Raw genomic sequence first — 27,297 nt, 5'->3', positions numbered from 1 at the left:
GCAGTCATTGGCGTGTTTTCTAAATGGCGTGTTATCAAGATTGTAGAAAAAGTAGACACTGATCTATTGTTTCTAGATGAAACTTTCACTGAAGAAGGGTTACCAGTACCTCTCATAAGGTCTCATAACTGACAATGGTGTCCAGTTTCTTTCTAATAAAGCAAAAGCGTATTTTAAAAGAGTTGGTATAAACCATTGTACCACTTCCCTATATAATCCCAGCGGAAAAGGTGTCATTTGAAAGGTTCAATATTGTTCTAAAGAGTGCTGTTCAGATCGCTGGAGTTGACAATGACAAATGGTGAATAAAGATTTTCAAAACAGTATGGATGTACAGGACTTCTACTAATGTTATGACAGGTTACTCCCCTTTTAAGATTATGATAGGCTGAATTCCCAGAACCAAGTGTAACCCTGCATGGGTGTCTCCCTCTACTGGTTCCCATATTAATATGAGTTTTGTAAAAGAAAGATTGGTCCAAAACCATATCATCAATAAAGAACGCTTTGACAAAAAAAAAAGGATCGAAACTTGATCCTAGTGTCAAAGTTGGTATGTTTGTGAAAGTTAAGAAACCTTGGAAAGTTAAATAAGGCAAAAGCCAGTTCATGGGTCCTTTTGAAATTAAAGTAGTTCTCAAGAATTCAGTAAGACTTACCAACAATAAAGTCTGGAATTTGAGTAGAATTGCAGTTCTCAAAGCTGATAAAAGTGTTTATTTGCATATGATCAACATATGTTTTTAGACAGTTTGGAAGATGAAGACCTTGTTGATTGTCCAGTTCAGGTCCCTAATGTTGTCAATGTTTCTGAAGATATTGTTAATACTGATGAACTTGGTAAACGTCAGCAAAAGAAACCTGGTTGGTTGTCTGATTTAGTCTCTTTCATCAGGAACAAATTTGTTAATTTTTTTTTTTCATTTCTGTTTTATTAAAGGTGGAAGATGTGTTACATATTGTTCATGGTGTTTTTCTCGTGCTTGCATGCACGAGCTGTAATGTGTTTATCTTCAATTGCTGTGGTTCATGGCACGATCAGTGTGTTTCATGGCACGATCAGTGTGTTCTGGAATAGAACATACTGATCGGGCCAGTGAATCAAGAGGAGTCAGTTACACTGAGTCAGCCGGTGCTTGAAGCTCTGTAACCAGTGGTGCTTCTTTACTTATTTGGAATAAAACTTAATTTCATCTATCAACCTGCCTACGAAGTTATTCAACACTGTGTGAGGAGCGCTGCCCTTGATGTGTGTGTGGGGCTAGTCAGCCTGCAGTTTCTGCACCTGCCTGGAGCAGGGGAAGGGCTGGACTGTTCTTCACCTTCTTGAGCAGGTAAGCGCATGTTGAGTGCTTCATTTGTGGCACAAGCATGTGGAGAATGCTCCCCTTTCACGAAGGAGCACTCTAAAATGAGCACGACTTAATTTAGCAAAAAGAATACATCAGCGTATGCAAATTCAGCCGCTGATAATTGCCTTTGTTATGTTATGTTATGTTATGTTATAAGGTCTCTTATATAGCGCACGGCTACTCTAAGGAGTGTCCCGGCGCTTTGGCAAAGAGAACTGGAAAAGAGTACACAACACAGCAACTCACAGACGGCCGAAAGAAAATTATTGAGAGAAAAGCCAGGTCTTCAACTCCTTTCTGAAAGAGAACAGACTGTTGGCTTTTCTTAGGGAAACGGGGAGCTCATTCCAGCACCGAGGTGCCAGGTATCGAAAGGAGCGACCTCCAATACGTGCGCGTCTAATGGGGGGAACAACGGCTTTGGCCAACAAGGCCGACCGTAGAATCCTCCTAGGCGCGTAGAAGGCCATACGCTTCCCGATGTATTGAGGGCCAGTCGAATGAAGGGCCTTAAAAGCAAGGGTCAAAACCTTAAAAGTAATTCTCTTAGAGACAGGAAGCCAATGCAGTCTCTTGAGCAGCTCCGAGGCTTTTGCCCTGCGCTGAAGACCAAAGATGGCTCTTGCAGCAGAATTCTGCACAATCTGTAGACGTGCCAGAAGATATTTGGGCAGACCGAGGTAAAGGGCATTCGCGTAGTCCAAACGCGAGCCTATCAAGGCCTGAACAATAGTTTTTTTATGTTGCAGAGACAACAACGGGAGAAACTTCCGCAACATTTTCAGAATGCCGACGCATTTCCCGGACAGCCCAATGATCTGGGGTCTGAACGAAAGGCCGTCATCGAACAGAACACCAAGATTTTTGGCTTTTGAAGAGGCATCGTCAAGAGGAAACATGTCCAGAGGCCACCATGTCTTCCAGCTGGGATCAGGCGGACATCCGAAGAAAAGCAGCTCCGATTTATCGGAGTTGCATTTCAGACTGTGCCGCTGAAACCAGTCAAAAACAGCGCCCAGACATTCTTTGATCCGACTACCATCGAAGGCCTCACCCTTATTACAGATGAAAAGGAGCTGGGTGTCATCAACATAAGATATGATCCGGGCACCAAAGGATTCCGCCACCGCCGCCAGAGGGGCCATATAGATATTAAAGAGGGTGGGGCTCAGGATAGACCCCTGAGGAACCCCCACCTCCAGCGGCGGCATTTCGGCGGAGAATGGAGGTGCCCAGACCACTTGTCGGCGGCCGGTCAGAAAAGACTTAAACCAGTTCCACACCGTCCCACGAAGGCCGATCTCCCAGAGTCTTAAAAGGAGACCGTTGTGGGGAACGGTGTCGAAAGCCGCCGACAAATCCAACATAACCAAAATAGCCTTACCCCCAGAGTCAAGAGTCTCTCTGATGGCATTGGTGATCTCAAGAAGGGCTGTCTCCGTGCTAAAATTAGCACAGAATCCCGATTGAGAATCATGCAGGATGTTATTGCTCTCGATAAAGCTGGAAATGGAGAGATGCACGTGCTTCTCAGTCACCTTTGCCGGAGCAGGGAGGAGGGAGATCGGCCTATAATTGGCATGGATAAGGGGATCCAAAGTGGGCTTCTTGAGCATCGGCAGGATCAGGGCATGTTTCCAAGCCTGAGGTACCTCTCCCGTGATCAGGGAGGAATTAAGCAGCGGATTAAGCAAGGTGTTAACTGCAGGCGCTACTCTCCCCAGGCATTTCGCTGGACAAGGATCAAGTGGGCTTCTTGAGCATCGGCAGGATCAGGGCATGTTTCCAAGCCTGAGGTACCTCTCCCGTGATCAGGGAGGAATTAAGCAGCGGATTAAGCAAGGTGTTAACTGCAGGCGCTACTCTCCCCAGGCATTTCGCTGGACAAGGATCAAGTGGCGAGCCAGATTTTATCCAAGACAGGAGATCAAGAGAAGTAGCGGAAGACATGGGAGGAAAGACGGAGAGAAAAGGACCTTTCCCTTCCAATGAAAAGGGTAAAGTGGTCAGGTGGCTAGCAGCTGAAATAGAGCCAGCATGGGGGAAAGAATCCTGAATGGATTTAATTTTATTTATGAAAAAATCACCAAGCTGGCTAATCCAAGCTTCGGTGTGAGAAAAGGAGGGCGTACTCAAGGAGGGGGAGGAGAACTCTTTTACTATCCTAAAGATTTCTTTACTCATGTTTTCAGCTTCATCGATTCTACGCTCCAAGTATACTTTTTTTCCATCCATAATATGTTTATGGTAAAGCCTAATAGCATCCCTATATTTTACTTTATCACCCGGGTCATACATGCGCCGCCAAGCTCTTCCAGCCTTCTTACAGTCTTCGCGCATCTTACCAAGAGAGGGAGTAAACCAAGGGGCCGAGGCATGCCTACCCGCAGACTTGGCTGGCTTTCCAGGGGCTAACTCCTCCAATCTAGCTATTAGCCACTTCTGGACCAAATCAAGATTTTCCTCCAAATTACCAGATAGCTGACAGGGATGACGGCGGAGAGCATCAGACAGCATTTCCACCGAAACCTGGTGAAATGGCCGGGCCACCCCTCTCGATCTTTCAGCAATCTTGGGCAAGTCATAGCAGAGGAAGGAATACGAAAATTAATTAAAAAATTATCTGACCATAGGACTGGAAGCGGCGGGGACACGTCAATCGGCCTAGTCGAAAGTATCTGGTCAATGGTATGGCCTTTAATATGGGTGGAACTGGTGAAGTAGGGGACCAACCCTAACGAAGAGGCAATGTCCTGCAACTTAATAGTATCAGGATCCGTTGTATTATCCATGTGAAGATTCAAGTCTCCCAATAAAAAGCAGTGCTCGGATCTAAGGCAGGGCACGGAGAGCGCCGCCTGCAGTTCATCAAAAAAAGAGCCAAGGGGACCAGGTGCTCTATAGATAAGGATCCCTGCGCATGCTTGACAGGGAGATAGCCGAAGGGTGAAAGCTAAGGCTTCACAGCCTGCGATGTTATCAACGGGAAAAGTCGTGCAAGGGAAATGCTTATCCACAATCAGTGCCACACCCCCGTCCCTGCCTACCACTCTATCCCTCCTAAAGATGGTGTAATCCGGAGGTATGGCAGCCACTAAATCTGGACCAGAGCACTCTCCCAACCAGGTCTCAGTTAGAAACAGACAGGATGTTTTAGAGTCCGACAACAAATTCCAGATGTCAATGGAATGTCTACTGAGGGATTAGGTATTAAGGAGAGAACATTGATTGTACGTGAGTGGGGTCTCGAGTAAGATTCCCTCCTGACCAGCAATGCGCCAGCCACAACCTGAACAGCCCTTCCTAAGTGTTCGTCCACCCGCGAAGACATGATGGCATTTAGTGGAATGTCTTCGCAACGCAAGTAGCTCCGTGGAAGAATAGGAAAGCATGATGACAGGAAATGCAAACACGCCCCCAAAATATGAAAGAGGAAAGAAAGAGGCCAGCAGTCCTACCTCATCCGCCTCCGAGACGCTGACGAGCACAGACGGGCAGGACTCTGGCACGACTCAGGCGCAGGGAGGGCGCTCCCGCTGCGCGTCAGGGAGAGTGCTTCAAATAGCCTGCTCTCTCAGTCCACGAGCGCAGGGACGCTCCAAGATGGCGGCGATACTTCCCTTCCTGATCAAGATGGCGCTCCCCGGCCACAACCTCCCCGGAACCGGACCCGCAAAGCAGCTGTGAGGTTTCTGAAGAATTATGGTGCAGGTAAGGGTCAGGACAGGGTCACTAAAAACAAGGGTAACTCGAAACAAAAAAATTAAAGTAAATAGAAAAACGGGCAATTTAAAATAAACAGACAGCGGTCTAAGCGCGCGCGACCAGCACAGAGGCACTGAGGCAGACTCTAGCCGCAGGTCACCTTCACCAGCCGCAGGTCACCTTTCTGCAAGGAAGGCACAACGAGCAACACAAGAGGACCTGGTGCCGAAAAGAGGCACCACAAGGTCCTCTGCTGCTCCTGCCAACCCCGCTGGGGAAATCCCACACAAGCGCAGCCCCCTCAGCAACACGTGGTTGCTGAGTGATGCCTGTGACATCAGTGGCCTTTCACAAGGGAGAAGAGTGCCACAACCTGTCCTTCCCCTCAAGGAGATCGAGCAGTTCCAGGACTTGCCGAGGCTGAGGAGCCAGCAGTGACAAAAGGATCATCTCACTGGTGACGCTGGGGACTTGTTTTGCATCAGCACTTCAGGAACGCAGGCAGCTGCTTTTCACCACTTGGAGGGGACCCGATGAGGTTTCACCGCTGATTGTGGCGGTGTACTTGTGTGCCCCACACCCCGCTCTAACATTCCTCAGTGACTGGCGGCAATACAGGATGAGTTCCTGAGTGGAAACTGGCCACATGTAAGGAAAACTTCCTGTAGTTACCGTGCAACCTCTAATAAGAGCACAGAAACAAATTGAAAGAGAAGTGCTTGTCTTCCAAATATCAATCCTGATATTTCAAAAAAGCAATATGTATGGTGTACCCTCCTATCAATACTAATTCAATAGAGGGCACATAGAAATATAATATTACAACGGACTCATGTATAAAAATTCTACTTTTATTTTTCTTTAAAGCCTTAGGTCAATCAGCCCAGCCAAAGCATTTATTCCATAAGGACTTCATCAGGGTTTATTCATTCGATACGTTGGGCATCACTCTCTATGAGAGAGTATCTCTCCAATCAATAAAGTCAAAAGCGTGACATCCTCACTGTAGGATATGTGTAAAGGAACGCCGAACAGTCTCTAAACTGACGCCCAAAATCTTATGATCACTTACCAGTGGGTCCATGAACAGTTGAGCGTTTACTTTAGCTGTTTAATAAATATAGCCACAGAGACTAGTGCGACCATCAGGCAGCCCACACTGCTCTGTTCTCTTTGTTGTTGATTCTAATAAGAGCACAGGTGCTCCGGTGCCCTATGTTCGGTGGTTTTAATGACCACATCACCCGGAATGGAGGCTCTGGGGCGATGTATCCGTGTGACAAAAGCGTTAGGGGAATGTAGTGCTTTATGGGGATATGGTGATTCTTGTGTTTTCCTCTTCCTGACCTAACTGCAGCACTTCATGCCCTAATAGTGTGATAAATGTAATTTCAGATCTTTGCAAAGAGAGGGCAGCGAGTATCATTTTCAGTGTCTGCATAATGTGTACAGTGATGGTGTAAGGTATATTTATGACATATGCAACATAAAAGTATTTGTTGTAATACGCTAACTGTTATGATTATGACAATTGCCTAGTTTGCAAAGTAATTGTGATATATGTGATTGTGGTGTATGTGTTTATATATAATATAAAAAAAAATTTATTTAACTTGGTGTGGAGTCTCTTCTGTGGTGTGTATTGTGTCACTCGTGTGTGTGTGTGTGTTGCGCAAACGCCTTACACTTTGCCTCTGGGAAAAGCATGACTGATCTGCCAAGATACCAAGGGGGTGAACAGAAGTTATGTTGGGTTTGTAACTCCCTTACCCTGACTAGAGTGGCGGGCCCTGCTTTGCTTAGGTGCATACCCTTGCCGACCAGAACCCCCATCTCTAACAATGATAAATTATTGAGCTCCTGCAAATGCTTGCTACAATTCATTAACACTTATATGGAGATAAACATCTGTTGTCCGACAGAGACCAAAAATCATTTTTTTTTAATATGTTAGGTAACATGAGCATATGCTAGGTCGGACAATAATGAAGGACTGAACTATACTGTTCATTAATGAGCAGTTTATGGACTCATGTCTTTGTTAAAATTTTAAAATCTATAAATCTTCTTTTGCCTCCTAGGAAGCAGGTGTGGAGCAGAGCCTTTGAATACCAACCCCTACAGCGTCTTTACTTTTCTTTCGCGCATTGTTGGAGGCAGCGAGGCATCCCCAGGATCACATGCATGGATGGTAAGCAAAGCTTTCCCTGTTTTCTTGTTAAATTTGAGGAACAATAAATGATAAGTGGAATAATGCCTAGCAATTGCCTTGTTGATTCCTTCAAATTAACAAACTTTCAATGACAAATGTGTATGTCTTGGTTGTTTTATCTCTCAATACAGCGTATTTGTGATATTTGTGCAATATTTTTCTCAAAAGCCCAGACTGTTATTTAATATATGAATTTTATAGAATTGTACAATTGTTTTTTATTGAATAATTCATTAAACTAATTTCTTATAATTGCCTTTTGGGTCCTTTTAAGACTGGCATTGAGGAGTGGTTGATAGTGAAAGGAGCGGAGTGTAGTATACCTGAATGTGTGGATTCCTCCAAGAGATTTATTTTGTTGATATATTGACTACATAAGGAATCCTGTCTCTTGGAGTAGCGGGTCCTCTCTCCTTTTATTTGGACTCCTAATCCACCAGTTGACGACTACTTCACCCGCGAAATTTATAAAAGACCGCTAAGCTGACGGTCATTGATAATGCATTGGCACCCGTCATAGTGGTTCTTGTCAATGCATTTTTTCTGTTTTGTACAGGGCTCTGAGAAGGACGCATTTCGCAGTTTTCACTGCCCCTTACCGCCTAGGTTGTCTGGCACATATAAATTTGGAAGGCGGAGTGCATTCTTGGTAGTAAGGATACTCGGCCGCCATAGCGATGGAGTATCTTTACCACCAATAATTATATTTTGCTTTTAATCTCTGCTCAGACTACTACACTCGTTATCTTGTTCTGTAACTTTATACTCAAATTGCAAGCATTATTTCATTTAATTTCTTAAAGACTTGACATTTTTTCAACCAAAGACTAGCCTCTGTCTTTTGCAAATGTTTTCTGATGTCATTACTTATTCAGGTATGACTAGCTTCCTCAAAGGTCCTATTAATGTGAGGAATAGTGTGACATTTTAGCATATATTGTTCCTAATTCTGTAGATTTTATTTTTTTATCTGGTGTTAGTCAACACCTTTTGATTTTACTAAAATATATCTGATGTACATACATATATGGGCTTTCAGCTACCTCGCTTCAATGATTAGTGTGTTGTTGTGTCATTTACATTTTGCTTCTGCCCACTACAGCGTATACCATGGAGCAGTGTGTCAGGCTACTTAAAGCTGTTAGTTAACTTCACTTTGAATGACTGACTTTTGCTCTCTCACAAGGAGCACATCTGCATTCAAACTAGTTCCCAACAGGACCAGTGTTTTTGTTTTTGCTTTAAAATTACTTTAGTGTTTCCTTTGTGTTTATAGACTGATGTGATAGCAGGATGCTTCTTATGCAAAATGTATCTTCATCAGATCCCATCTCCTGCCAATGCTGTTGTAAATTCCATTTGGAGTGTTTTGCTTTTCTGACTGCAGCTGTTTCACAGCTTATCAGATTGTGTCCATTTGTAACTGTTCTCTAAAAAGATACCATCTTTTTACTTTTTTATTTCTCTCCTTATTTCCTTCCATCTTTCTTTCCTTTGTTTTCCTTCTTTCTCCTGCCTTCTTTCTTTCATTCTCTCTTCTTTCCTTTTTCTTTTTCTCTTTCCTTCTTTCTTTCTTACTTTTTTGCATCCTTTCATTCTTATGTTCTACTGTCTTTCTTTGTTTCTTTTTTTTTGTTTCTTTTTCTTGCAGCCAAGGCCAGACTGTTTTGTAAGTTGTTCCTTTCTGCATCAGGGAATACTATGGTAATGTGTTGTTATTTGGAGACCAAAAATAGTTTTTTCCCTGTAGTAAATTATTTTTTTTCAGATTATTGAGGGCCCAGCATATCCCCAAATAATACAATTTAGCAAAAACCATGTCAAAACAAGAATTGGCAGTAGGCTGGTGGCCAACACCAGACCTATTTGTTTTGCCAGTGCTTGTTAAACCTATATAATGTTTGTATTGTTATGTTTCTTGATGAACAGTTTTGTAGTAATTCGAAGGACTTTTTTAGTTTTCGTTTTTTTCACTATGGTTTTAAAGAGAAAAAACAAATAAAGAGATGATGTTGATGCTGATGATGAAGCAATTGAAAATTAAAAAGAAAAGGCCTCAACCTTTAACAACGCATTTCACAATTGACAATATGAACCTATTGACTTTCATGTAGATATTATCTCAATGTATCTACTTAGAGAGATCGACTGGAACTTTGGCATTACACATTATAAAAATCTCTAAATTCTACAGCCTTCTGGAAACAAATAATGTTTCCAATGGCCAAATCTGAAGCATACATAACATTAACATTAGGTTGTCTCTGGAAACACCTTGCCTGGAAAAACCTAACTGAATAACAACCAGACTCTATTTTTATTTAAAGGCTTGTAAACTATTATGTTTATGCTGTACATCATTCTTTGGTAATCTGAGGTATCCTTGGTTGCCTAGTAAATCAGATGTGAGAATCTCAATAGGCGTTTATGCCTTTTTTATTATCCCTGGTGTCTTTATTTTCTAAGCAGATTCCCTGGCCCTTCTGCGAGGCACTTGACACACAAGTCTCCAGGACCATGCTGTGAATTGTGTCGCTGAATTGCTAGTTTTGACCCCCCCCACCATGCCCCACACTTGTCTCTCAGTGCCTCACAGTGGCACTAGCTGTTGCTGTTCTGTTCATGAGCCTGTTTTGATTGTCGCAGCTGCCTAGCAACCTGGAATCTGCCCTTAACCCCTTTACCGCGGCGGAAATTCTGCCATGGTGTGGCGGTTTTAAAGAGTGGGCGGGGCCGCGTCAGCCAACGGACGTGCGCAGCACTAGCCAGGTAGTGCTCGGGACGGCCGTTGGCCGACAGAAGCAGCAAACAGGTTAACTTGGGGAACTGGACAAATAACAAGCAAGAGCTGTGTTCTTGGCTCCATAGGGGACACATTCTTTGCAAATAGGCATACTGACTTCCCTAGGGTTATGAGCAGTCTCTCCTGGTCTCTCGGGGATGTGTGGAGACAACAGTTCTTCTCCCACCCCTAAGGGGAAATTTAAGCAGAGTGAGAGGTAATGCAACGGGCACATGGAGAACCTCACTTAAAATGAGTAAACTGTAGAGAAAAATACAATTGTACTTCAGATATTTCATTGGTAGCATTTGCCCACAGCCCCATATGACCTATGCACCTATCACAAATACACATGTACACAGCAAACATAAGATATTGTCAATTTTAAGTGGGGTTAGTGGTGTTCTATTGCTGAAATTGGGCTCTGCCTTCATGTACTATCAACTCGGGAATCTCCTGGAACACTATTTTCTTGAGGATGTCCTTAGCCACCCCACAACCTCTAGCACTACTGCTTCTTCCTCCTACAGTAGTAACTCTGCAGTATAGTTCTGAGCCTGCCTTCCTGCCCAGGTCTTGTGATCCCCTGAAATAGAGTCTTCCTCAGTAGTACCATCAATTGCACTGTCCTTCCCGCGCTACAGCAGGACCAGTCCAAAAAAAGTCACCAGGAGCCCTACGCTCCTCCCCAGCAAGCCTTCTCTTCCCTTGTCCTGGGGTATTCAGACACAATATTGAGTTTTAAATGTAGCGGTACAGAAATATTGGGGAAACAAATATTGTGATCGCAAAAAATATTGTGTTGCAGAAATATTATTATCAAGAATATCTATTTTCCAGGTAAGTAATATTGTTGTTTTTAATATCGTTTTCAATACTATCATCATAAAAAATATCGGTTTCTTATTTTGTTTGTGTTTTAGTTAATATATTCTTTCGTTGTGTTATTATTGTCTATATAGTTGTTAATAATATTTCGAAAAATCGGTTGTAATTTTAAAGTGATTCATAATTTTTTATTCATGTGCTAATAGTAATTCACAGTGTTGCAGGGGGTTCTACGTTTGTAGAGGTACGAGGTGGGAACTTAATTAAGCATAAATAATTAACCATGTATTACTAATTATCTAATTGATTATTAATTATGTTTATTGTGTAATAATATTTTTTTATAGATTAGGTGCGGGTTGCTAGGTCTGAGGGGTATATGCTGGAAAGCTAATTAAGTATCATTAATTAGCAATGAATTATTAATGTATTATTAATTATTGAATTGATAATTCATTATGTAAATTGTGTAATAATTATATTTTTTAGTTATATATTAGGTGCGGGCTGTTGGGGTGGTAGGGGCATAGGGTGGGGGAAGTTAAACAAGTAATAATTATTAATGCATTCATAGTTGTTTAACCCCTTCCGGGCTGATGACGAGGTCAGCTTGTCATGAGCGTAACCTGCCGTATGCTCATGACGAGCTGAGCTCGTCATGTAGCGCGGTAATTTTCAAATTGCGCGTACAGCGGGAAAATGCACCGCATCGATGCGGTTAATTGATTATTTCTTGTGTTAATTGTGTTATGCTTATTTATTTTGGTTATATTTTAGGTGTGGGTTGCTAGGTTTGTGGGGGTATAGTGTGGGAAGTTAATTAAGTGATGAATACATAACAATTGTTAGTAATCATGTACATTGTTTTTTATTTGTATATACAAATGTTTGGGGTTAAAAAATAATGTTCATATTAAGAGTTTTATATTTGTTGTAAGTTAACAGGGTTATTGAAACATGTCATGTGTTTAAAGTGAAGTACTTTGCCTACTGTTGCACAGACTGGAGTGGGAATACTAAATGTTACCTCTCCTAAGTCCAAGTTTTCCGTGCTGCTTAACAGACTAGAGTGATAATAGTTAATATGACCCCTCAGAAGTCCAATGCTTCCCCTACTGTTGCACAGACTGGAGTGGGAATAATAAATTTAACCCCGACATCGTCCAGTATTTTCCCTACTGTTGCACAGACTCGAGTGGGAATAGCACAATTTTTTCCATCTGAAGTTTAATACTTTCCCGACTGTTGCACAAACTGGAGTGGGAATAGTATTTCGCAGCCCTCTGAAGTCCAACATTTTCCCTACTTTTGAACAGACCGGAGAGAGAATACTAAATTTAATCCCTCATTTATTCTTTTCGAAGTCCAATGCTTTCCCTACTGTTGCACAAATCGGAGTTGGAATGCTAAATTTAATCTCTCTAAAGTCCAATGCTTTTTCTACTTTTGCACAGACTAGAGTGGGAATACTAAATCTTACCTGTCCGAAGTCCAATTCCCAGACTTCAATTCTTGTCTTAATATTGGTTAAATATATGTATATTATTATTTGTTTAATTTTAAATTGTATATTTAAATATATAAAAATATATACACACTGGAGTGGCCGAAACACGTCATCATGGACTCGCACTGAACTTTAATAAAACTTTTCACTGAGCACCAGCAAATAAAGTTGTCTGTATCCTGTCTGTGTGCCTAGGCACGTGGAGTAGTAACTGGATATATATATATATATATATACATATTACCTACCGGCGGTAGGACAGGCAGGACCTCAGGACACAAGTTGACTTCATCCCCCGAGCACCAGTGCACCTAGAGGAGCGTTTGCAGAGTGGTGAAAAAGGGGGAGTGTCCTCGGACCACCTGTCTGTAATCTAGCTTTGTGGAGCTTACCGGAGGTACCTGGTGGGCTAGATGTCCGCCAGGTTCCCTCACTATTCAAGGGGACTTAATCTCCCAACTTAAGGGCGTGTGCACAGAGTGGTGGAGAAAGGGAGCATGGCCTGTGTCCACCTCTCATCAATCCTACTGTGTGGGGCTTACTGGAGGTAAGAGGTAGGCTAGTTGGCCCCTAAAGGACCCCCAGCAGTGAAGGGGACTTCAATCCCCATCCGAGGGCACCAGGGACCGTGTTTGCAGAGTGGTGGGCATAGGGGGCGTGACCTGTTATGAGAACTTAGGAATCCTGCTGTGTGGTACTTACTGGAGGAAGTAGGAGGGGTAGTTGGCTTCCAAGGATGTTCTTGGGGGCCAAGTACCCCTCTTGTTACCTCCAGTAAGTCCCACACAGTGGGCTTGCTAAGACGTCTTCGGAGGCCATGCTCCCTTTCTCCACCACTCTGCAAGCGTGCCTCCTGGCAGACTACAGGATGAGGGATGAAGTCCACTTTACTCCTTAAGGGACTTTGTGGGCCAAGAAGCCCTTCTGGTACCTCCTGTAAATCTTACGCAGTGGAATTCCTGAGCGCTGATCGGAGGCCCAACACCCTTTCTCCACCACTCTGCAAACGCGACTTCTAGTTAAAGAAGTGTTTGCAATGTAAAAGGTTTCGCATTTGCGAGAGTTTGAGCTATTGGCGTTGTGAATGTAAACGTTTTTTACTCATGTTTTTTGGAGTGGAGTGGATGTACGTAGCGTGTAGTGGAATTATGTGTATGTTGTGCAGTGAAATTATGTGTATAGAAAGAATGTGACATTTAGTGTATAGGAATTATGTAGAGTGGGATTATGTGTTATGGAGATTGATTATGTGGTATGGTAGTGTGGTATGGTAGTCTGTGTTGTGGTAACCTCAAGTGTAGTCTTCCTCGTTTCCATAGAAGCTCAACTATGAACTCACTGAGACAAAAAAAAGAAGGAATCACTGAGAAGCACTTGTGGACCTAGTCAGAGGTACGAGCAGGGCCACTGGAATTATGCGACTGTTTGGCTGCTCACGACTTTCGCACAATTAAACATTTTCTGCATTAGCCACATAATTCATCGTCTGCTCCCTAATCTGGAGATTTGAACAAAAAAAGCCTTGTTTCTAGCTCAAAAGGCTCAAACGTTACCAAAAATGCAGCAACAAGTGTTACAGGGTGGTGGAAGTACTTTCGCAAACCTAGAATGTTCACCTGTTACTTATTGCTAAATGTGGGTGTTAAATTGGTACTAATGGTATTCAAGCCACTCTTGCTACCTTCTGTGCCTCTTGTGCCTCTTTCTGCATTTCTGTTGCTTCTTTCTGCACATTTCTTTCTTTTTCTGTACTTCTCTTGCCTCTTTCTGTGAATCTCTTCTACTTGCTGCACCTCTCTTCCCTCTTTCTGCATGTCTGTTGCCTCTTTCTGTATCTCATATGCTTCTTTCATGCACCCCCTTGCTTCTTTCTGCACCCTTCTTCTATCTTTCTGCACCTCTCTTGCTTTTTACTGTACCCCTCTTACGTCTTACTGCACCCTTTTTGCCTCTTTCTGCACCTCTGTTACTTCTTTCTGCACTTCTCTTACTTCTTTCTGCACCTCTTTTGCTTCTTTCTGCACCTCACTTGCCTCTTTCAGCACCTATGTTGCTTTTTTCTGCAGATCTCTTGCCTCTTTCTGCACCGCACTTGCCTCTTTCTGCACCTCTGTTGGTTCTTTCTGCACTGCTCTTGCTTATTTCTACACCTTACTTGCCTCTTTCTGTACTTCTCTTGGTTCTTTCTACACCCCTATTGCTTCTTTCAGCAATTCTCTAGACTCTTTCTGCACTTTTCTTGCTTGTTTCTGTACCCCTCCTGCCTCTTTTCGTACCTCTCTTGCCTCTTTGTGCACCCTTCCTACCATTTTCTGCACCCCTCTTGCCTCTTTTTGTACCTCTGTTGGTTCTTTCTGCACTGCTTTGGCTTCTTTCTGTATCTCACTTGCCTATTGCTGCACCTCACTTGCCTCTTTCTGCACCTCTGTTGGTTCTTTCTGCACTGCTCTTGCTTCTTTTTGTACCTCACTTGCCTCTTTCTCACATTCTCTTGCTTCTTTCTACACCTCTGTTGCTTCTTTCAGCAATTCTAATACCTCTTTCTGCACTTCTCTACTTTCTTTTTGTACCCCTCCTGCCTCTGTCTGTACCTCTCTTTCCTCTTTGTGCACCCCTCCTACCTCTTACTGCACCCCTCGTGCCTCTTTCTGTATTTTTCTTGATTAATTCTAAACCTCTGTTGCTTCTTTCAGTAATTCTCTTGCCACGCTCTGCCACTTTCCTGCCTGTTTCAGCACATCTCTTGCCTCTTTCTGTACCTCTGTTACCTCTTTCTGCACTTCTCTTGCTCTTTCTGCACCCTTCACGCCTCTTTCAGCACCTCTGTTGGTTCTTTCTGCACTGCAATTGCTTTTTTTCTACACCTCAGTTGATTTTCTCAGCAAGTCTCTTATCTCTTTCTGCACTTCTCTTCCTTCTTTTTGCACCTCTCATGCCTCTTTTTGCACCCCTCCTGCCTCTTTCTGTATGTCTCTTACCTCTTTGTGCACCTCTCCTACCTCTTTCTGTACCCCTCTTGCCTATTTGTGCAAATCTCTTGCCTCTTTCTACACTTCTCTTCCCTCTTTCTGCACCATTCTTGCCTCTTTCTGTACCTCTGATGCTTCTTTCTGCACTTCTCTTGCCTCTTTCTGCACCCTTCCTGCCTCTTTCAGCATCTCTGTTGCTTCTTTCTGCACCCCTTGTACCTTCTTTTGCACCTCTGTTGCTTCTTTCTGCACTTCTCTTGGTTCTTTCTGCACTGCTCTTGCCTCTTTCTGCATGCATGAATGAATGAATGAAACAGCACTTCTATAGTGCATAGCTACCCGAAGGCATTCCAGTGCTGATGCGGGTAACTGCGGCAGAAGAAAACACTTAGGGGAAAAGCCACGTCTTTAACTGTTTACGGAAGGCCAGATGATTAGGCTCCTTTCGTCAGTACAGATGAAGGGAGTTCCATAATCTGACGGCATTATAGGAAAAGAGCCGGCCGCCACTTCTGGCCTTCTTGATCATGGGTACAACTGCCAGATAAAGCTCATCTGAGCACAACTGCCTGTACGCCAGGTAATGCTGAACCATAGAATGATTGATAGGTGGGCCATCCCCTTCCAGCCACATTTGGGTGATGCACAGAGCCTTGCAGGTGACTCTCTCCTGAATAAGGAGCCAGTGGAGGGAATGTAAGGCAGGCCTCGCAGAGGGCCGATTTGAGATCCCCATGAGCATCCATGCTGCGCAATTTTGCACAATCTGGAGTTTCACGATTGCCGAGCTCGGCAAACTTAGGTATAAAGCATTGCCATAATCTATCCGGGATAGCATGAGTGCCAGGATCATCAGCTTTTTGGCCTGGAAGGGAAGGAGGGGGAGCACTTTGCGAAGCATCCTAAGGATGTTATTGCAAGAAGCAACAACCTTCCTGGCCTGAACTTTAAGGTCCTGTACCAGCCAGACACCTAGGCTTTTTAGCTCGGTCTTAGGGGTGGGGGCAGGGCCTATACAAGCTGGCCACATTGTGTCTGCTTTAAAGCATAGAGGATTACCAAGAACCATAAGATCAGTCTTGTCACCATTCAATTTTAGATGCAACAGTTTCATCCACTTGGCAACTTCCTCAAGACAGGGACAAAGGCCATTAGAGGCCTGGTCGGGGTGATTCTGTGCTATGACCAGTTGGGTATCATCCGCGTAACTCACTATGTGGACCCCAAAAGGAAGCAAAATATCCGCCAGCTGGGCCATATAAACATTAAAAAGAGTGGGGCTCAAGGAACTCCACAGTGTAGGGGCAGAGATTTTGAAATGGGCTCACACTCAAACACCTGGAAAAATCTTTTCCCCAGGAAGAATTGCAGCTAAGTTAAGGCTGTACTGGTCAACCCCAAACCTCTAAGACGGTGGTCCAGAATTCGGTGGTTGACCGAATCAAAGTCTGCATTGAGCAGACCCCTCAGGATATAGCGGCATGGATTTGCAAATTTAGCGGCACAAAAATGGAAATTTAGTGGCACAAATATGGAAATTTAGCGGCAATTTTATTTGGCCATTTTTCCTACAACAAACACAGATATCTTCGTTTTTTTAGTTATTTAACAACATCAAGCTATGTATATTTGGTTTATTTACAATGTAGACACTCTGTGTTTCCCTCGAAAAGCAAAAGACTGCCCGTCAGCAGCCCAGGGCAGCAGAACAGCGTTACAGGCGTTCCGCGTTGCGTGGGGGGGGGCTAGGACCGTCGTCCCACCAGGAGCTACCGGCATCATTCACGGGAGGACGGCAGAAACTGGTCTGGCTTATGACGTTGGAAGGTTTGCCCAGCGATAGAATGGCATGGAGTTTCTTCAGGGAGAGCTGCTGGAACTTGGAGGTTCATCACTCAACAATCATTTGCGCCCTCAGCTCTTCCTCAAGACCAGCGACGGTGCACGTGCTCCTTCGTTTGCACAAGGGTGCACCGAGTGTATCCAGGCACTCCCCCACCCCTGCGGTACAATACACACCAGAGAACTTTAGAATTAAAGTTGACTTGTGGAGTAATCTGCTCGCCAAGGATACTGACTGTTTCCTGGCAGGCATCCGCTTTTCCCAGTTTGCAGAGGTTCAGAAATAGTGCACAACACCAGGGCTGCATAAGGGATGTCCTGACACCCATCCCTCTTGATGTTGCCACCAGTTGGCCCAAAAATGCCCACTGGTTGCTAATGTGGACTTTGGATGAGAATGCCGGTAGCACTGTTGAACCGTCTGTGCCAGTCCATGCCCTGGTGAAGGCACCAGCCCAGGGCCATGGCCACCGTGCAGCATCAGATTCACTGCCCAGCACCCCCTCCAGACACCAGCGTTTGGGGTCTCAAGCACCGCCCAATGGGGCTTTGTCTGTAAGACCGAGGGCAGGGTAAGGTCTAGAGAGAGGCACCCAGACATAGCAAGATCTACTCCAGCACAGGACTGACCTAGACACAGCAAAATCTACTCCTGCACAGAACTGACCCAGACACAGCAAGATCCACTCCTGTACAGGACTGACGCCGACACAACAAGATTCGCTCCTGCACGGGACTGAACCAGACACAGCAAGATCTACTCCTGCACAGGACTGACCTAGACCCAGCAAGATCTACTCCTACACGGGGCTGACCCAGACCCAGCAAGATCTACTCCTGCACAGGGCTGACCCAGACACAACAAGATTCACTCCTGCACGGGACTGACCCAGACACAACAAGATTCACTCCTGCATAGGACTGACCCAGACCCAGCAAGATCTATTCCTGCTCGGGACTGACCCAGACACAACAAGATTTACTCCTACACTGGGCTGACCCAGACCCAGCAAGATCTACTCCTGCACTGGGCTGACCCAGACCCAGCAAGATCTACTCCTGCACTGGGCTGATCCAGACCCAGCAAGATCTACTCCTGCACGGGTCTGACCCAGACCCAGCAAGATCTACTCCTGCACGGGACTGACCCAGACCCAGCAAGATCTACTCCTGCACGGGGCTGACCCAGACCCAGCAAGATCTACTCCTGCACGGGACTGACCCAGACCCAGCAAGATCTACTCCTGCACGGGGCTGACCCACACCCAGAAAGACCTACTCCTGCATGGAACTGTGTCAGACCAAGCAAGTTTTACTCCTGCACGGGGCTGCCCGTTTTATTTCCTTTGGGAGTGATGCTAAATAATAATATTTGGGGCAACCGCGTTTTGATGGTAACCTGGGTAAACAATACTCGGAGAGAGCCATAAGCCTGTGCTCCCTTGGCATCACGAATCAACATGTTCAAGTTTTCATTTATAATCAAATTCAATATCTGTACTTATATCAAATGAAATCCCAAAAATACACCTCTCAATTATTATATGATGGGTGCTCTAGTGAACGGTGCAGTGAACAATGGTGCACTAAATGTAGTAATGAAAAAAGAGAACGAAACAAGGTAGACATTTTCACAATCAATTTTTCAATCTTAACAGACATTTTTAGTACAACTGCAGCAGTAACAATTAACAATAGCCTGTGTGTTGGAGCATTGAAGTTTCAACCTCTAAATCTTAGTTGTAGAGGGACTTCTTCAGGACCGTTGGCAGCAACTGTTGTCAGAAACAAGCTGGATAAATTTTTTAAAGTTTTCTGGACACACTGTTGTGGGATTTATATCCTCCTTGTGGTGAACTGTGCATGAAATTCAAACAAAGCATCAAAAGGTCCTACATATTAATCGCCATCGAGTACTCAGTGTTAAAACTCGGGCCTTGGAGCTGAATGAAACAGATGGTGTTCCTGATGACAGGGGCACACAGGGGTGCCATGGGTCCCAATGCTCTAATGGACATTGGACCATCCATTGCCATGCTGGGTAGTAAAAACAGCTGTAATTGGGGTGCAGGTCCCCCTCAGATCCCTGGGCACTGCTGGCAGAGCACCTGCTTCACCAGTGAAAGCTGCACCCTGGTGCGTGGCATCCCAGATGTGGGAATGAGGGCATCTGATAGTAGGAGCCCTAACATGGTCATGGAGAAAGCCTTGTAGTCTGCAACATAACTCCATTCAGACAGAACAGTGGCATACATATCAGTGAGCTCACCACTTCCGGTCCCTCCGGCTTTGAGAAACAAGGCTGACATGTAATTTGCAGTTTTTATTCATCTCTAGGGCTTAAATTGCTCCCAAGTGCTTCCTGTGCTGTCAGTTAAGGGAAATGAGACATAAGGAGATACAGTTGTGTGCTCAGGATCAAACACTTTGATAACATATGGAAGCCGGGATCAGACTCCAGAATGTGCTTCCAAAAGCAGCTGTTTACCCACTGGAAGACAACTCCTCCCCCCAACAATGCCTATTCCTTCCTGATGTCCCGAGCAAGACGGTATGGAGCCAAACTTAAAAAACCTGGCCTTTTTCTTGCATTTTAGTGTTCTGGGGGGCAGTAAAGGGGCGTTTTCTGTCACAACGCCTCTCTGTTACAAAGAGGTCATATCTTTGAGTCCCATTAGGGCAGGTTCCAGAACTTCATCTTGACACACTACCAGACGTTGAGTGAAGAGTCAGAGCAGATGTAGGCTAAGAAAGAATGGTCACGTGTGTTTAGCCTCTTGAATGCAGTGGATGATCTCTTGACAGCCACTGCTCAGACCCCCCAGGATATAGCGGCATGCATTAGCTTTTGTAAAAATGCAGCGATTTCTACAAAAGTGCCGATTTCGCGAGCACTTTTGTAAAAATCGCAGCATTTTTACAAAAGTGCCGATTTCGCGGCAAACCGCGAAATGGCGAAATCCTGGAGGGTCTGATTGAGGTCCAAAAGAATCACACCCTCCTGCATCAAGAATCTTTCTAGATTCTTCGACAACCGCTAGCAGAGCGGTATCGGTGCCTTGACGCGGGTGAAAACCAGTTTGAGAAGAATGGAAAAGGTCATGGGATTCCAGGAACGTAGAGAGTGTAAGGTTGACATTTTTCTCCGCGAACTTACTAATCCTGGGGAGGAGCGAGATGGGGCGATAGTTGCCCAGAGAGTCTGGGTCCAGGTTAGGTTTTTTCAGAAGGGATTTCACCATTGCTCTTTTCCACATGTGAGGAACCATGCCCATGGAAAGTGAGGCGTTGATCAAGTCAAGGATGATTGGGGCAACTATATCTACTGCCTGCTTCCGGATATTGGGTGGAGCTGGCTCTTTTGGTGACCCACTCTTAACAAGTGCCAATATGGCCTGGAACGATTCCTGGGTCATCGGGGGAAAGGCCTCCAGGGAGTATTCCCTTTTAGGCGGGCCAGTGTCCTCAAGACAGAAATTGTTGTAACTGTCCACTGAAGAGAAAGAAGAGTAAATATTTTGGATTTTGTTGTAAAAATTGTCTGCATGTTCATTGCAGCAGCAACCTGATACATCAGGTATATCTGGAGGGAGGGAAACCTTAAGTAGTTTTTTTGCGATGCAAAAGGTTTCAAGTGGGAAGTTGGCAGATAGGGAAATCCTTTCCTCATAATAAGAGGCATGGGCCTTTTTGATTTCTGCCCTATATGTTCTAATGGCCTCCCTATAATCCAGTTTCTTACTGGGGGAGAAATCTTTCCTCCAAGCTCTTTCGATTTTTTTGCACATCTGTTTTAATTCCCGGAGTTTAGGGTCGTACCAACCCATCTTGTTAGGCCCTCCTTTCCTCTAAATCAATTTTCTCGAAGGGACCTGGTCAAGCGTGCCCTCTAGCCAGTCGTTGAATCCTTCGTAAGCGGCAACTGGATTGGTGTCAGGGGTTGTCTTAGTCCTTTTGAGTTACCCACTCATCTAGGGGGAGTTTAGACCAGAGACAGGATAAGGCTCTGTCAGCCAAGTTAAGGGGGCGACATTGGAAGGGGTCGAGAAGAAGGGGATCAGGAAATGATCCGACCAGGGTAAAGGAATGGATTCTTTTCACGTAATTTCCTGCAATATGGAAAAAATGGGGTCACGGTGGTGTCCTTTATCATGGGTCGCAAACATGACCTGCTGTGTAAGCTGGTAGGCTGCAAGATCAAAAGATAATTCTGTTGCGGTCAAGGAAGAAGGATCATCCAAATTAAGGTTAAAATCTCCTGGGAGAGTGAGCAGCAGTACTAGCAAAATTAACAGATGTTTTCAGTAGAGATTTGCAATATTTGCTGATAGGCAAGTGCGGGTGATAGACAAGGATACCTGACAACGAGAGAGTGGGAGAGAATCCTATTGATAAGTGAGAATTCTCACAGTCTGCTAGCGGGCTGCCGAGCATGTGGCTGCTCAGGTGGTCCTTGTAAATAATAGTGATACCACCACCTTTGCCTGTAATTCTATCCAACCTCTGCATTAGATAACCAGGGTGGAGAGACTGGACAATATCAGGCTCTGAGCAAGAATTAAGCCAAGTTTTTGTAAGAAACAAAACTTCTGGATCTAGGTCTTTTAAAAGAATGGAAATCTCTGCTGCGTGTTTAGGCAGCGATCTGCAATTTAGCAGATGCAATTTATATAATTTACGGGAAGGCAGGGGGGTGGGAGGGGATGACAAAAACATGAACGAACAACGTGAAAGAGCCCAAAACAGATTTGCTGAGATAGATGGAATGGGAAAAATGTGGCCCTTAAGCTCTGTTTAGCTGTTTGAGCTGCATACTGGTATAACAATAGTAATCTGGGGGAGGAGAGTCAGGGGTTCTGGCCCCGGTCGGGCGCGGATGGGTGGAGACGGGCTTGCCTTCAGCACGACAGCGGCGCGTGTCCGATATGTGGTCGAGTCATCTGGCGCTTATTTAGCCCTGAAACTGAGCAGGGGCGCAGCCACTGGAGCGCTGACCCAGAAACTGGCTGCTCAAAAAGTGGGAGTGCAAATAGGCAATAAAACACCACTTCCCCCCTTAGCTTTTAACACAGCTCCCCCAACAAAAGCAATTCAACAAGAGATATGTAAGAATGTTAAAACTTCTAAGTTAAAAACGAAGGTTAGGCTCCTAGCGAGTATTCAAAATTGCATCCCTCTTGCCTCTTTGAGCACCTCTTTTGCTTCTTTCTGTACTTCTCTCTCCTCTTTTTGCACCCCTCTTACCTCTTTCTGCACCTCTGTTGCTTCTTTATGCACTTCTATTTCTACTTTCTGCGCCTCTGTTGATTCTTTCTGCACCTCACTGGCCTCTTTCAGTACTTCTGTTGCTTTTTCTGCAGATCTCTTGCTTCTTTCTGCACCTCACCTGCGTCTTTCAGCACCTCTTGCTTTTTTCTGAAGATCTCTTGCCCCTTTCTGCACCCCACTTTTTTCTTTCTGCACCTCTCTTGCCTCTTTCTTAACCCCTGTTTCTGCACTTTTCTTCCCTGTTTCTGCACCTTACTTGCCTCTTTCAGCACCTCTGTTGCTTTTTTCTGCAGATCTCTTGCCTCTTTCTTCACCTCGCTTGCCTCTTCAGTACCTCTGTTGCATTTTTCGGCAGATCTCTTGCCTTTTTCTGCACCCCTTTATTCTCTTTCTGGACCTCTCTTACCTCTTTCTGTACCCCTATTCCCTGTTTCTGCACCTTTCCTGCCTGTTTCTGTACATCTGTTGCCTCTTTCTGTACCTCGGTTGCCTCTTTCTGCATTTCTCTTGCTCTTTCATGCACCCATCATGACTGTTTTAGCACCTCTGTTGGTTCTTTCTGCACTGCTCTTGCTTTTTGCTGCGCCTCACTTGCCTCTTTTTTGCATTTTTCTTGCTTCTTTCTACACCTCTGTTGCTTCCTTCAGCAATTCTCTTGCCTCTTTCTGCACTTCTCTTCCTACTTTCAGCACCCCTCCTGGCTCTTTCTGTAATACCTTTGCCTCTGTGCACCCCACCTAGCTTTTTCTGCACCACTCTTGCCTCTTTTTGCACCTCTGTTGGTTCTTTCTGCACTGCTTTTACTTCTTTCTGTACCTCACTTGCCTCTTTCTGCACCCCGTTCCCTGTTTCTGCACCTTTCCTGCCTGTTTATGCACCTCTCTTGCCTCTTTCTGCACCTCTGAGTTAGAGGTACTTTTAATCTCCCTGACCTATTATGTACTAGGGCCTTACAGGGGATGTCATGCCAATCACAGGAATACCCCAACCCATAGTGTACCCTAGAGTATGTAAGTGTGTTCACTGTATTCTAAGTGTCTTTCAGCATGGCTCTGGTACCAGGCCTGGTTAGTCAGAGTCAGTTACCACCAGTACCAGTCAGTAAAAAGTTGGGGGCGCAGGATGACTTTGAAATAAGGCCTCTTTTTGCACCTCTGTTAGTTCTTTCTGCATATCTCTTACTTCTTTCTGCACTTTTCTTCATATTTCTGGACTTCTGCTGCCTCTTTCTGCATTTCTCTTGCTTCTTTCTGCGCCTTTCTTTCTCTTTTTTCACATGTCCTACCTCTGTAGCCATAGTTAGAAATTAGCGGGCTGTCACTTATTAAGCCGGATGGCAGGCTAAACGTCGAGTGCACCTTTGAAGCTGAAAGGCACTTTGATGGAAATAATCTGCACACGCCTTGCCATGAAAGATGCACCATTTCCTGAAAAGGAGAGGCTGTGGGATAGAGCGTATTGTACCCCAGGCAGTATGTAAGGCTAGTGCAATGAGGATCGCTTCGAAGCTTGCAGTCCTACTAAAGGAAAATAATTTTTTTTTTAAAAGGATGGTTTATCATGGAACCCACTTAGGGTATAATACAAACTTGTTCAAGGGACTACAAACCCCAGCATGCTTCACCTGTGACATGCATACAGCTATCCAATCAGCAACAGCAATCAGCAACAGGATAGCTCTGTGAAAGCCACTAACAGGCTATTAGGAAATGCTAAGGATCTTGAAACGCATTAGGCAATTGAAATAAAATGTGAGAAACGGAGCAGGCTGTCACTTATTAAGCTGGATGGTAGGCCAAACCTCGAGTGCACCTTTGAAGCTGAAAGGTACTTTGATGGAAAATATATATATATATATATATATATATATATATATATATATATATATATATATATATATATATATATATATATACATATATATATTAAACATATTTAAACTTTACAGACACACGCATTCACTGGATGATGTCATCAGTGATGTCATCAGTGATGTAATTTGAGATGTCGTCAGTGATGTAACTGACCATGTCATGAATGATGTAATATGTGATGTCATCAGCAAATCATTGCGGTGGTGCGAGTTATAGTTAGCTCAACTAACTATAACGGCTGAATTTCGAGTGAAAAGTCCCACTAACTATAATGTTCCTGAAACCTATAGTTTTTCAGTGAATTTCTATGATTTTTTAAAGGCTAATTTCTAACTATAATGCCCCTAAAACCTATGTTTTTTTCAGTGAATTTCAAAGGCTTTTTAAGTGATAATTTCTAACTATAAGGTCCCAGAAACCTATGGTTTTTTCAGTGAATTTCAAAGGTTTTTTAATTGATAATTTCTACCTATAACATCCCTGAAACCTATGTTTTTTTCAGTGAAAAAAAAAATATATATATATATCCTTTCGTGCGGAGCTCCTTCTGTCTCCCCACACCAAATGCAGAGGATGGCAGAAGCTGGCAAAGCGTGCAGCCGTAGTATCTGTTCAGTCCCAAATTAATGCGATCACACAAAGGCTAAGTCAACAGCAGTTGTTTAATGTCACAGTTATGCATTTCGCTCGCACTCCGAGCTTGTTCACACACTGATCCCATGCAGATACTGCAAAGCATGGGGGTTTATGGAAAGGAAAAAAAGACTACTGGCATCCATTTTGGAGTGCTAAAATTTAGTTTCGTGAATTTGAATTTATTTAATATAAAGTAATACAGACAAGTAAGACTTAATGTTAAAGGATTCAATATTGAGCATTAAACTGTGAGCATATTACATTTATGTTTAGCCGTCACAACAAATGGAAGCTATACCACAAGAAATCTGTTACCGTTCATGTTGTAAATAAAGTTCTATGCATTACATTGGTGTAAGCGTTGAAAAAACTGTGAACTCTGTGTTACAGAGTACTACCTATGATCGCCGAAATGGCTCTGGACTACGTAGCTAGCATTGTCAACGGACGGTGACTATTCATGCGAGAGCATTTCTAAACACTAAGGGGCCGATTAGGATGGCGGTTTTTCCGCATCCTCCGGGCCGGCCTGGAGGATGCGGAAAAACCGCGGCGGAGACTCCAAAGACCCACCGCCAAATTAGGATGGCTGGTGGGTCTGGAATTCCGTCCGCCGCTTTTCCGCCGCGGTCGGCTTCCGACCGCGGCGGAAAAGCTATAACATGGCAGGCGGTGTCTATGAGACACCGTCCGCCATATTATGATGTTGGTGTAAATATGCTTTTCCACGGCGGCTTTTCCGCCATGGAAAAGCATACGGACATTCACTTTGGGGGCCCGTTGCGGGCCCCCTGGGTGAATGGGGGGTGGGGGGTGCACATGGGGGGTACCTATGGTACCCCCCTGCATTTGCGTACACAAAGCAGCAGGCACCGTGCGGTGCCTGCCGCTTTGTGCATGTAAATGCAACACATGCATTTTTAACATTGCGGCGGGTGCAGCTTGAAGCTGCACCCGCCGCAATGTTAAAAATAGAGGATGTGACCGCCACCCTGGCGGTCACATCCTAATTGCCATGGAGGGACCGCCGCTGCCCATGCGGACGGTCCCTCCTACTCAGGGGTGGCGGACGGACGCAAGTCCGTCCGCCATCCTAATCGGCCCCATAGTGTCCCCTGGGAACCAGTTAGTTGGCAAGTGCTAAATGAAAGGCACCCTGCTAGTACGTGTGCAAGGTGTCTGTATCTCGCTAGTTTTCATGTTGCTGGTACCTAGTAAAGCACCAGCTAAAATGTTTACCTACGTGGTGTCCTGGTGTTAGATGTGCCAATATGTTGCCTGCTGCTCTTTTATACCGCTGCTTCGAGTTAATGCAGAGAGTGTGTTCTATATATCCCCCAGTGGGTTAATCTGTATAAGGTAGGGGTTAGGGTTCCAATGTGTGTGACAATTGTATGATGTAAAGAAATCATAGGAGAAGTACTGTGTTCTGGTACCTTTCCCTCTGTAGTGGTTGTGATACGGTTGTACTCTGCCAGTGCAGACGTGCACTATGAACCCCCTATCTGGCAGTCTTATAGTAATGATACCATGGTTTCTGTTCCTTTCGAAGATCTCCCCATAAGTATGCCTTCCATATCAAATCCATCGGCTGTAAAGTCTACAACAGGTGAAAAAGTGTATTAGAAAATTAAATTAAATATGTAGAACACTGTTGTGCATATTGCTGCTCCACTTAATGAATAGTATAAAGAATAAATGTTCGAAAAGACAAAGATGTGTCTCTTATCTGTCTTGTGCTGCACTTCAACCAAGTGCAGACGTGGATGAAGAAAAGGGTAGGGGGTAAATATATGTGTCCAATCCTGGAGTCGGCCCCTTCCTTTTCTCCTGTGATAAAAAAGAGAGAAAACCCCATAATTGTATTACGGTAATGTTAAAAACATGAAATACATTTTCACAGTAGAAACATTTTGCATTATCAAGATAGTAAGAGCAGACATGCAAATATACAAAGATGTATTGTTACTGCTATGGGTCTAAAAGGATAGCTCGTTATATTTTGTCCCTGACTAGATCTAATGATTCAGAAAAGGGGGTGGTGATGAACAGAGTGTCTGAATTAAGCAGACCACTCTTACCCAGTCCAAAGATCAGGGCTTGATCCATCACCGTTATTTAGCTCACTGCCCCATCCCAGCTCAGAACCTGGCTATATGCAAATTAGTCTGTCCCTGGCCCAGTGCATCATGGGAACATCGCAGACCAAACTACCAAGCCAATTCTTCACCAGAAAGGAGACAAGCTTCCGGGGACCGGTTTCTGCCATTTCAGGCGTCGTCGGCCCGAATTGCTTGAATCCTGATGGAGCAGTGAGCAAGG

The 27,297-nt window shown here is 44.4% G+C and overlaps 1 protein-coding gene across 1 annotated transcript in view; it reads left to right on the top strand.

Annotated features, from left to right (window-relative positions):
- Positions 1-27,297, top strand: part of OVCH2 (ovochymase 2) — a 996,115-nt gene that overhangs the window by 22,743 nt on the left and 946,075 nt on the right. The window contains exon 2 of the mRNA XM_078680899.1: positions 7,139-7,248. Coding sequence (XP_078537025.1) covers positions 7,139-7,248 — 110 coding nt within the window. The remainder of the gene's footprint in view (positions 1-7,138; positions 7,249-27,297) is intronic.

Source organism: Lissotriton helveticus, chromosome 3_1, assembly GCF_964261635.1.
Source record: "Lissotriton helveticus chromosome 3_1, aLisHel1.1, whole genome shotgun sequence".
In the NCBI taxonomy this organism is placed as follows: Eukaryota; Metazoa; Chordata; class Amphibia; order Caudata; family Salamandridae; genus Lissotriton; species Lissotriton helveticus.
The sequence above is the reverse complement of the archived record's forward strand: the minus strand, read 5'-3'. Positions and strand labels throughout refer to the sequence as shown.